General features: G+C 56.5%; 1 protein-coding gene across 2 annotated transcripts in view; it reads left to right on the forward strand.

Moving 5' to 3' along the window:
- The window catches only part of PPAT (phosphoribosyl pyrophosphate amidotransferase), a 41,311-nt gene that overhangs the window by 24,926 nt on the left and 4,074 nt on the right, over nt 1–12,311 (forward strand). For both annotated transcript variants that reach the window (XM_032955615.2, XM_032955614.2), the window contains 7 exons: nt 4,057–4,123; nt 5,465–5,671; nt 8,260–8,372; nt 9,024–9,169; nt 10,886–10,961; nt 11,060–11,211; nt 11,810–11,937. In XM_032955615.2, coding sequence (XP_032811506.1) covers nt 4,057–4,123; nt 5,465–5,671; nt 8,260–8,372; nt 9,024–9,169; nt 10,886–10,961; nt 11,060–11,211; nt 11,810–11,937 — 889 coding nt within the window. The remainder of the gene's footprint in view (nt 1–4,056; nt 4,124–5,464; nt 5,672–8,259; nt 8,373–9,023; nt 9,170–10,885; nt 10,962–11,059; nt 11,212–11,809; nt 11,938–12,311) is intronic.

Raw genomic sequence — 12,311 nt, forward strand, 5'->3', positions numbered from 1 at the left:
AACCCCATTGAATCAGAAAAACAAAATAGCGTCCGTGTCGCCGGCCACCACGACTCGGGGCTCCGCGCGCTGTGCCCGCTCGTGATCCCTCCCGCCACGGCGCCACTCGCGCCCTACGGTGGCTTGCGTTTTCTGCACTGCGGAACTTTGTGCACATCTTGTTTGGTCACCCACTCCCTTACTCGGACTCCTACCAGAGCTGCGCTGAATTCTCCGCGGCCGCGCGGAGCGGCTCGACGGACGTCGTGCAGGGGTTGGACTTCTCCGCACGGCCCGCTTTCTGTTGTGCATTTAAATGTACTTATTCATTTACTTCGCAAAAAAGAGGATTAGGGCAGGAGGGGGTGGGTGGGTAGCATTTGCAAACAGCGGAGCTCAGTTTGACTGCGTCACAGCCCAAATGTCAAATTTAGACGCAAACTGGCAACTTAATAGTGGAGATTAATAATTACTGCTGCGCTTATGTAACCTGCGCTAAGCAGAGCTCTGGCTCGTGCAATAGAGGGGGTCCTCGACTGGCGCTCGGTTAAAAAGCGGACGTTGAGTGGGCGTTTGGAGGAGGAGCGGCGTCACATGTCTGGGTGGATCGGACCGCTCGCGATTGTGCCCGTTGATGGTGTTTGTTGATTGCTATCTATTGCAATGTATTCACGTCTGCTCTTCAAACTGCGTACATTCTTTTTTATTAATTGATCCTTCAGTCAAATTGCTAAATGGTCAAATAATGACAATTCACGAAATTGTCCGGGTTGGTTGTAAAATTTGAGCGGTAACAGGAAAGCGAGCGGGCGACACCAAGACGCACGGCTCTCGCCCCACGGACTCACTCCGCGCGTCACCCACCCCATCCACTCACTTGCTCACCACATCACCGTCAACCCCCCCCCATCTCCCCACCGTACCACCACCACCGCATCCTCCCTCTCTCTCACCGCCACCGCCACCCAATCGCTCACTCCACCAGACTCGCCCACCAGCTGGCCACGTCAGCTCGCTCGCGACGACGCTGACGCGCACCGCGGCTCGACGTTCCCCCACAGCCGCCCCCCTGCTCGGACGCGAATGGTGAAACGGTGTCCGTTGTGCGCGAGCCGCGATGTGAAACGCTCGTAAAGAGCCGGCGTACGCCGCCCTCCCACCACCGCTGCCACCGCGAGCCTCCCTCTCCTGATGGGTAACATTTACCCGATGAACTTCACGGTGGCGGCGTGCCTGCCGCTACGGAGAGCGCCGTGACGTGCGTTGGCCGTCCTTCCGTGAGAACAAAGCAAAGAGTGGAGGGACACAAAGTCGGCTTTCACCGTCGGCAAGCAGCTGTGACGGCGGCGGTTAGAGAGCAGTGCCTATTCGGTAGGCAGGTGACACCGCCGCCTCCGCTTACGACCGGCAGTGTCGTTTGGCTCGTGGGAATGAGCACGCATTTTGTATGTATACGTATGCGTGTTGAACTTCTTTCGCACCATACGTAGCCAACCGTGCTGATCGGGGGTGCGTTTTTTGGCTGAGTAGACCTAGGGGAAGTGAATGCAAAGCTGCGGTCCACCGACCACTGCAGATCCGCAAGCAGAGGGGAAGCGTTGCAGATACTACAATTTGTTAAAAAAAACATTTTTACGGAACTCGGCATGTTATTTTCAAATGTAGGTTTTGATAGCCGGTGCGACGCGACCCGCGTACATTTTTGGGGTTGGACCGCGCGATGATATTAGTGGATTGACCCAGCGACCGGGCCCTGGGTCCGCACAGGTCGTGACCCCTGCTGACCTCTAGGGTACGGTGTCGTGAGGTTTGAATTGTGACGATTGTCGTTGGTCGCGTTGCCATTGCTGGGAATTGAATGTGGGTCTCTAGCGAGCGAATTTTGTCTATTTCCACTGCGCCAACACACGTGCAAATACAAACGTGCATGCGCGCAAATACGCGCACGCATGAATGCGCGCACATGCACACTGAAACAAGCACGCAAATTTCCACATGTGGACGCGCATGCACGCTTACACGGACACACGCAGACGTGCACACGCACGCCGACACGGACACAAACTTGCACACAACACGCAAGCACCAAAACACACACGTACGCACCCGCACAAGCACGTGCCCAAACATACGCAAATGCGCAGGACGCACACACTCGGCATCAGAACATTGATTTATCCTGGATGAATCTGATGAGCTATGAAGCTCTTTTTCACAGCTTGTCCAGTCGGGTTTGGTCCGAACGTTACAACAACAAACAGGACCAAAACACGAGAGGAGTTCAAAGTCGAGGAAATGTAAATGGATCACAAAAAAGTACGATTTTTGTTTTACCAGGTAAAGCCTACTGAGCTATATAGCTTCTTCATCTTCAGAGGCAACCTGGTTACAAATGATAGCTCAACGAAGTGGCTTATGTGGAGATTCATCGCAGCCAAATAATCTACATAATCTAAACGCATGTTGCTAAATGCGGAGGGATGCACACGCCCGCACGGTCAGACACGCACACAAACGCCCAAATGGAGTGAATCCACGATGTTTGTGTGGCCACGGATATCACCATGCCGCAGCACTCGGCTCGCGATCAGAGTGTCGCGAGTTCCAAGTCCTCCTTCATCTCCGTGAGGTCGATAAATTGAGAGTACCCACTTTGGTTGCAACGTAGACCGTCCTATGGGTACTGGTCCCTGCCATAGGAATGTGGAATTTCCACCAAAGCCTCCACACTCCCAACGGTGTGGCACTAACGGCGATGGTGCTCATGTACTCGGGAACCCTTCGCTGAGTCTCAAGGCTCCTCCTCACGAGGGGTGGGGGTGGGGAGGGCGGTTCCTGCTCCGTTAGAATATTTGCCCGGTTTCATTCTCAGGAGCGTTTTACTTTCCCATGGGAGGCGAACGGAGTTCCCAGAGAAAGCCCTCGACGCCGGTGAGGGAAGCCGACCGGTTCCAGGGCCTTCTCTTGTGCGGCAGGCAAATTCTGCACTGTCCTCCCAACCAATCAGAATCTTCTGCTTTCGTATGGATTCATAGCAGCAGATTAAAGATGTAATCTTAGATTTGTTATCCACTCAATTGTCTGTTCGGACGCAGAGTGAATGTCGTCCGTTCCTACCAATCTGGATATGAATGCTTTAAGCAAGCCGTGCTGCGTCTGAGGCTGTGTAGATGGTTTATTTACGTGGACGTCTGCGCCGGGATTTTTCTGATGTGCACCGTTGTTGATTTGTATTTTAGAAAGCAGCGGTTGTTTGTCCTGTTTGAAGTGAGTTCTGGCGTGGGCTTCGTGTGTAAAAAATGGTTTGCACATTCCCACCATGCAATGTTCTGTAGCTGCCACCGCTGTTGGCGGTCTTGGGCTGGGGTCTGAGTCTCTGTATCACTCTACAGGTCTCGATGTCGTTTTACACATTGGCGGAGCCACTGGGGCGGTGGGGTGGCACGTGCCTCCGCCAACCCCCCGCCTAAAGAAATTACTGTATCATCGCCGCCTTGCACCACAGAGACGAAGGGTGACGCTGGTTCTCGAGTTTCCTTTCTGGGGGGGGGGTCGAGGAAGTTGCCAGGAGAAGGCGGCACGGCAAGCGTGACTGATCGCCGTCTGTTTCCATCTGTACGGGGATAGAGCGTTACCTCCTGGCGCAAGGCGTGGGAACGGACGTCACCTTCGTCTCTGTGGCACACGGCGGCGATGATACCGATAATACGGCACATTTTTGTAGGCGGGGGTTGGTGGATCACGTGGAGATTCCTGAAAACTCGCGGTTGAAAGCATCTTAACGGTAAACGCCGGACGTAGCAGCAGCGGCGGCGGTAGCAGCAGGGACCCTCGTGAAGAAAAGAGTCCTCCAACCCAGTGTGGCTGTCCCTGGATAAACGTGTAAATGATTATTATTATAGTCAAGAGATCCTTCCTGGCAGCGGCAGCGTTGAATAAGCAATTGCAGGGCTGGAAACTTCAACCGTTTTATAGTTCGTGTTTGCGCGTCTATACGTTTCTATATTTATTCCCCCCTCCTCCTACCGTTGGCGGGGGTTGTGACTGCATCGCGCGTTCCCCTGTGCTGCCTTGCAGGGGTCAGGAGAGCGCCGGCATCGTCACGAGCAACGGAGCGACCCAGCCGCGATTCACGACACACAAGGTGGCCGATTGCGTAACGCCCCGCGGCGGCGGCGGCGGCGGCGGCGCCGGGGCTGGCGCGGGTCGCAGCCTCCCCCCGCGTGCCGCGATCCGAGCGGGTCACGCGAACACTCGGATGGATATGAAAGAGAGAGTTACAAAAAATATAAATCTCAGAACAAGCCAAAGTAAGCGGCGGCGGTGTCATTACCGCTTAATTATCTACAGACTTTTCCCCTTCCATGCGAGCGGGGTTTCGGATTCTGTGTGTCTTTACGTACGTGCGTGTGCGTGCGTGTGCGTGCGTGTGTGCGTGTGTGCGCGTGTGCGCGTGTGCGCGTGTGCGCGTGTGTGCGTGTGTGCGCGCGTGCGTGCGTGTGTGTGCGTGTGTGTGCGTGCGTGTGCGTGTGCGTGCGCGTGTGCGCGCGCGTGTGCGCGCGCGTGTGCGCGCGCGTGTGTGCGTGTGTGCGTGTGTGCGTGCGTGTGTGTGTGTGTGCGTGATTGTGTGGAAAGCGGTGGTGCAGTGGTTTGCACTGCATTTTGAACCCGGCGACTCAAGTTCCTCGTTAAATGAGTACTTGGTGCGGTGTGTAAACATCAGCATTGGGAATACAAGGGCCGCCGGGCGTGGTGCTGGCCACCCACCCCCTCGGATGCCATGCCAGCCTTAGGTGCTCTCTACCAGCATTAGCCACACCAGTCTGTCAAAAGATATACGGGCGAACTTTGTCTTTGTTACGTGTGTGTGTTTGCTCACAAGTGCGCGTGTCACTACTATGACCACAACTGCCACCACTATTGCTGCCACGCACCACAACCGCCAACAACTACCGCAAACTCTGCTTCAAGCATGCAAGCCTGTCATCATCACCACAAGCACAGCCACCACCAGCACAACCGCTCTCACCGCTGCAACCAACCATAGCTGCCACCACAACCACCAGCACCACCACTGCTGCTGTTACTACCACCACCACTGCTGCTGTTACTACCACCACCACTACTACCATAACCACCACTGCCTCAACAACCACCATTACCAGCACAACCACCGCCACCGCCGTTACCGCCTCCCTCCATCCCCTCCGCTCCCTCCCTCCCTCACTTTCTCCCCTCCGCTCCCCCCTCCCCTTGCTTCCCCCCTCCCTCCCTCCCTCCATCCCTCTGCTCCCTCCCTCCCCTCTGTCTCTCCACTCTGTCTCTCGGTCGCCTGGCTCGGTTCACCTCTCCCCCCTCTACACGCATCCTACCTCTCCCATCCCCCTGCTACAACACCGGTCCACGCTGGCTCTCATTGCCGTCTGTGGTGCGTGCGCCCCCTGGCTGCGGCACCGTGGCCGGCCGCTCGCGGCGGTGGCTGCAGGGCATGGGCCTGGTGAGCAGCGTGGTGCGGGAAGAGAACCTGGCCAAGCTGCGGCAGGGCAATCTGGGCATCGGCCACACGCGCTACTCCACCGCGGGACACTCGGAGCTGCTCAACTGCCAGCCGTTCGTGGTGGAGACGCTGCACGGCAAGATCGCGGTCGCACACAACGGCGAGCTGGTCAACGCCGCCAAGCTGCGCCGCAAGGTGCCAGCCCCCACTGCCACCTACAACTCCCAGATATCTCAGAATCATCAGAATATTTATTTGTACTGCAGGAGGAATCCGATGAGCTATAAAGCTCTTTTTCACGGATCTCCAGTCAGGGCACGGGGTCAGAATGTTCAACAAGAAACACTACAAAATACGATAGGAGTGCAAAGTATAGGAAAGGGAAGCAAATAAAGCGTTTTATCTTCCCAGGTAAATCCCACTGAGCTATGAACTTATATGGCTTATATGTAAATGTATAAGCACCCCTCTCCCCGCTTTGCTGCACCCTCGAAGCCCCCCCAGCACCGCAGCCCCCACCCCCTGCCGCTGTTTTCGCGCCGCTTTTGCGAGCGAGCCCCGCCAATTTTTTGGCATCGGTGAATCCGAGCAAAGCTTTGCCGCATTCGGCGGCCGGGTTCCTTTTCTCCGACTTGAGCCTCAAACAGCCCGGTGCTGTTGTTTGCCGGCAACTCTGCATTTTGGGCTGTTGTGCCCGGGGCCTCGGCAAATGTCGGTTAAGAAAATGTCTCCTTTCGGGCGTCTATCTGGCACCCAGTGCCACGCTGTGTGGACGCGAAGTGGTTGGCTCGGTTGCTGGCGGAGCGGTGTCCCCTCTTTTTCTGGGCTTGGACAGAATTTTACCCCCGATTCGTCAGATTTTCCGCGATGGGCGCGTTTCAAGTTTCTTGAGCCGTCAGCAGTTTTGCCGTGATTGAGACCTCCTCGCAAGCCGCCGTTGCTCGCGCAGCTGGGGATGGACTCCAGGATTGCACGCGAACCCAGGGGTCGTCGGCGCGCTACTGGCCCGGGAATCGGGCGCTGGCCACCCCCCCCCCCCCCCATCCTAGCCAACGCGCGTCGCTCGGCCCCGTCCACCGAAATCTTACAAGCGCCCCTTTTAGACGCGGTGCCTGGCAGCCGCTCGCCCGGCGCGTCGGGGAGCGTGGGGAGAGAGAGACGGGGGTGGAGTTGGGCTCGGGCCCGGCCTCGACGCGCGCCAAAAAATGCGCTTGGATGACGCGGGGCGGTGGGGCGGTGGGGGGGGGGCCCGCCATGAAACCGCCCACGCCAATCGAGATCAAACCCTAATGGCGGTGATGGTTGGCCGGGCCACGGCGGTTGATGCAGTACCGGCGGTTGATGCAGCACCGGCGGTGGCACCGCGTCGGTGACCGAGATCAAGGACCGGATCTGCGGCGTAGCTCTAGAACCGAATCCCCCATTGCCCCCCACTGATCCCAACTCCGCCCCCCCCCCCCCCCCCCCCCCCGCTGCGGCCTTAATCCATAGCCCAGCCGTAACCCCAAGCTTTGCGCCAACTCTTAACTGTAACCGCAGGTGTCGCCGGAATGTTTCTAATCGTGAATCGGTGCCGTTGTTGGTGAACGCGGTCGCCACTGAATGGGCGTGGATGCGCATCGCCGCCTATTCCCGCATTAAAAAAATATGCCGAGCACCACGAAGCAAAGGCGGGGGGCCATCTCAAACGCCGCCTTGTTTGGGGAGCGGGGGGGGGCGATCGTGGTGTCTATATCTCTGCTGCAACTCTTTTTCATTGTCCTTGCGGCGTAGCGACCGCGTTCTTGCCGTGCGGCGTCTCCGCCAACCCCACTCGCTCACTCGCGCTGACTTAAGACGAGCGTAATGTGGCGGCGGCGGCGGCGTGGATTTTGCACGCCGAGCAGATCTTGGGGCTTGGTTTTTAGCGGTGGCAAGAGTACCCATTTGGTAGTGGTAATCACCGGTGGTGGTGGCCGTGGTGGTGGTGGCCGTGGCAGAGGTGGTGGTAGGGGGAGTGAACAAAATACTTTAAGACTTTAATCCCTAATAAAAGAGAGTCAATACGTGGGTGACGTCAGACGGATCAGCCAATCAATAAGCGTTGACAATAGGCCGTGTGTACAGCGTAGTCATTGTAACTTGACTTCTATTGTACGGAGAACAGAATCCGTAGTTCGATTTAGAAAAAAAGTTAAATGTGCTGTGGCCTTCAGATGACTTAATAACAGCGCCGCTTGGTGAGTAGACCTGGTAAACATTTAAGGGTTGTTTGTTTACAATTCCCGAAGTTGCCCTGTGTGCGGGCAATTGTTTCACGTGACCCCTGCAGCCACTCGGGGCGCTATTATATTCAACACAGATTGCAACGATTAAAGAAATCGTCGGTGGTATTAGCCTGCACTGTTTCACGTCAAACTAGAGGCTCATAGTAACATAGACTTACACAGAGAGATCCAAACACTTCCATAGACACCCGAAGACCTATACAGTGTCCTTTATTTAACCGGATGAGATTCCAGATAATTCACTAGACTAGAACAGACCCAATGAATTAACCTACCGATCCATAGACCTACATAGAGGCCTACAGAATGTATAGATGTCCCTTAGACTTGTGTAGAATCTTGGAGGGGTGACTGAAAAAGAGCGTTATAGCTCATCGTATTCCTCCAGTATAAATAAATATTCAGATTCTGGGCCGGATGTGTATTAAATCTCATATCTCCCACCACTCCTTACCCCCCCCCACATTATCCACCGCACCCCACTGCCCCGTGCCCTCCCACCCTCTGTGAGCTTAGGTTCTGCGTCACGGCGTGGGGTTGTCCAGCACCTCGGACAGCGAACTCATCACTCAGCTGCTGGCGCTGACCCCGCCTGGAGAGGAGCCACATGGGCCCGACTGGGTGGCGCGGTGGGCCACACTCGCTGGCTCGCTCCATCGCTGGCTCGCTCCATCGCTGGCTCGCTCCATCGCTGGCTCGCTCCATCGCTGCCCATCACTCGCTCCATCGCTGCCCATCACTCGCCTCATTCAATTGCTCGCCATCGCTCATTCACTCGCTCGCTCACCAAATCGCTCGCCCAGTATCGAATGTTCGCTCGCTGTCCAGAGCGCAATCGCTCACATTCACTCGCTCACCCGCTCGATCGCTCACACATTCTACTCGCTTGCTCAGTCACCTACTCACTCACTCACCCTGAATCGCCCTCCTGCCCGCTCGCCCAGTCACCATCACTCGCTCACCCTCATGCTAGCTGCCTCGCTCAATCACTCTCCATTGCTCATTCGCTCCCCCCACACGCTCGTTGCCTGGCCATCACGTGCTCGCCCACCTGCTTGCTTGCTCAATCACTCACCGTTGCTCAACACAACTCGCTCGCACACAGTGACATCATTGTCAGTGTTTAATAATCGAATGCTCGCGTACGGCACCGGGGTCCTAAAACGCGCCTGACCCCACCCACCCCACCCTTGACCCTGCCTACCCCAGCCTTGACCCCGCTTACCCAATGCTCGACCCCGCCCACCTCACCCGTGGCGTCTCCGCGGCCACCCTGGCAGGATCCGTAACCTGATGGAGGAGACGCGTGCCGCATACTCGCTGCTCGTGATGCACGACGATGTGATCTACGCGGTGCGCGACCCCTACGGACTCCGGCCGCTCTGCCTGGGCCAACTCGTGCCCGCCTCGTGCATGTCCTCCCCCGGTGCGTGCGTCCGCCCATCTTTTATTGTACAAGATCGCCCACGAGCGCACACGACCGCCCACGACCATCCACGACCACCCACGACCGCCTACCACCGCCCACGACTGCCCACGACCACCCACGACCACCCACCGTTACAAACCTGTCTCCAATCGTCATGGAGAATGAAGTTGAACATACATACATCATGCGCACCCTTACTCCACACGCTCGCCCAGGCTCTGCCCCCCCCCCATGCTCCCACTCTAAACGAGTGCCCTTTCTCACCCACGCTTACGTTACTTGACTCGTGCTGTTAGGCCAGAGCAATAAAAAAAAAAACGCATCCCTTGCAAAAATAGATTTCTAGTCTCACCGGGTTCTCACTTGGTTGAGGCACCTGTCCGTCTCTGTTATACGTAGGGTAGCGATTGGCAATAGGCGGGTTCAATTTATTGCCAGTGCCAAAAGTGAATTGCTTTCACAGACTTCAAAAAGTCATTTTATTACGGTCGCGAGCTTAACGCGTCCGCGATCGGCTGACTGTCGGCTCATTGTGCTGTTGCGCCCAAACACCGCTCTTTCCGCACCTCCGGTGAGCATGGTTGGCTACGTACAGTGCAAAAGAGGTTCACCAAGCGTACATTTCTGTTTTTCCTTCGTTAACAACAACAATGGTAAAAAATCGTAATAATGTTAGGGGTTAAATAAATATATCGCGTCAGTGTCGTCGTGTGTACAAACTGCATCTCACAATCGCCCAGCTGGAAGTCATCGGCAGCAGCCAGACGCTGAGCCGGCGCACACCTCTTTGTATTCGGACGTTTTCAGCCAATTGACGAGTGTTGATACGTGCGGGAGGAAACCAGAGCACATCGAGAAAACCCTTGCGTGCGAGGAGGAAACGCGATATCCTGTAGGGAACCTTGTTTTCTGCCAAGGGCCATTTGGATATTTATAACATCATTTGCGGGCCATACAAAATTATCAACTTAAAAATTTGCTGTTATTTTGGTCAAACGTTTAATTAACTCGCCCCTAATGTGATGGCTAGAACAGACCAAATGATTAAGGCCCACGGGGCCGGTCGATCCCCACCCCTGCACGCCACGCTCTGCTATGCTGCCATCTCCTGGTGAGCCAGGGTGTGTATGGCACCTCTACACCCACGGGAAGGGAGTTTAGTTTTACATTTGTGCGGTGATCCGCCAACCTTCGCTGCTTCCCAACAGCGCAGGATCACAGGCCACGTGCATCGCTACCACCAGCGCTCGGCTATTGCAACACCAGACCCATTGCAACACCAGAGCCATGTTTATTTAACGCTTTCGCACGTGGGTTGAAAGGTTTTTGCACGCGAGTTGAAACCCTTCCGTAACATGGGGGGGACAGCGATTTGAGATGCACTGCGAACAAAAACTTTTGGGCAAATTTGCGTTGCCATTACGGACACATTGATCGTGAGAGCAGCCAGAACTTGTCGCCAAAACACCAGCGGTGAAAGGGGACCTGTCTTGGCAGTCAAGGTGTGCGGCGGCTCCCTTCGCTTTGCGATGACGTCATGATGCGCGCGACGTCCTCTCGAGAAGTTGCACCTCGTGTGCCGCGTGACATGGTCTCGTTGGTTTGTGACGTTTTCATCGCGGATGAAACCCTTCCGAGGGTGCGTTACGGAATTCGTGCGCACGCGTGATTTTTCTCTCTTTTTTTTTTCTTTCTTTCTTTTTTGCTCACCAGGTACCAACGTGGAGGGTGACACCGAGGGCTGGGTCGTCTCCTCCGAGTCCTGCAGCTTCCAGTCGATCGGGGCCAGGTCAGAGGTCAGGGGGTCAAGAATTTGGTGGCGCGGGTCGCGGCGTCGCAAGCGTTCTCGCGTGCGCGCGCCGCTTTAACGACGTTCGTGCCGCGCAGGTTTTACCAGGAGGTGCGTCCCGGCGAGATGGTGGCGATCGGCCGGGGCGGGGTGCGCTCATTGGGCGTGGTTCCGCGCCCGCACGCCGACCCGCCGGCGTTCTGCATCTTTGAGTACGTCTACTTCGCCCGGCCCGACTCGGTCTTCGAGGGTAGGTGGCGCACCGCAGGACGAAGGAAACGTGTTTGCGTCGTTTATGAAGAAAGATAAAAAGTAGCTACACACGTTAAAATCGATCGTGTTTGGTTACGTTCGCCATGGAATGCAAATATTGCGGCTGCCGGCGGAGATGTCGGCCGCGAGCTCGCTCACGAGCCCCCTCGAGCGACGTTGTTGACGTTCGCTTGGTGGCGTTGCCGTGATGCTGTTGACCCCACAGGTGGAGAGGGCGGCCGTGTTTGTCCAGCTCTGACCCCGTGACCTCTTAGCTGAGTGCCACCGTCGGCGTCGTCTGTTATTGTTGACGTTCGCGAAGCCAGCGCTGTTGGCCCTGACCCCTCGTTCCCTCCCCCTCGTCCACGCTGCCTGGAGGAATTCGCCGCCTTTGTCTCCCCCGCGCCGATGTTTACTCTCCGCGCCGGGGACTCATTTTAGGCCGAGTCGACCTAGGAGAGCTCAATTCTCCGGGTTCGTAGCGCAGCGCGCTGATCTCCGCACGACTGTTAAACAAGTTCAGACGCACGCATGCGCAAGCCGCCGTCCAGTTCCTCGGGGTGACTCAGCCTGCGCCCATTCCCCCCACCCGGCAGGCCAGATGGTGTACACGGTGCGGCACCGCTGCGGACAGCGCCTGGCCACGGAGGCTCCGGTCGCCGCCGACCTGGTGAGCGCCGTGCCGGAATCGGCCACGCCTGCCGCGCTGGGATACGCCCAGGAGGTGGGTGGACACGCACGCACGTAGTGGTAGTAGTCGTGCGTTATCTTCAACATTAGTATTATTGCGCCTGTTTACCTGGGAAAGCGAAAGCCTCGCTGAGCCTCAAGACTCTTCTCAGGAGGGTCCTGCTCAGCTTGCGTAGTGGAGGGAATCTTGGTGACCACTTCGATGTTTAATATCAATTGAGTAATTTGGGTGGCCAGCTCCACGCCCGACCGATTTTGTTTCCCTAGTGGCAATGTTTACACACCGCACCAGGTACTCATTTGAGGCTTATTTGACCTAGGGGGAGGCCCAGGACCGGTTCAGATAATCATCACTGGTGTTGGCCGTGAGCGGGTTCGTAGCGCAGGGCGCTTATCGCTGCGCTCACG

This window comes from Petromyzon marinus, chromosome 16 (genome assembly GCF_048934315.1).
Source record: "Petromyzon marinus isolate PM22_M1 ecotype Great Lakes invasive population chromosome 16, UKy_Petmar_22M1.pri1.0, whole genome shotgun sequence".
Lineage (NCBI taxonomy): Eukaryota > Metazoa > Chordata > Hyperoartia > Petromyzontiformes > Petromyzontidae > Petromyzon > Petromyzon marinus.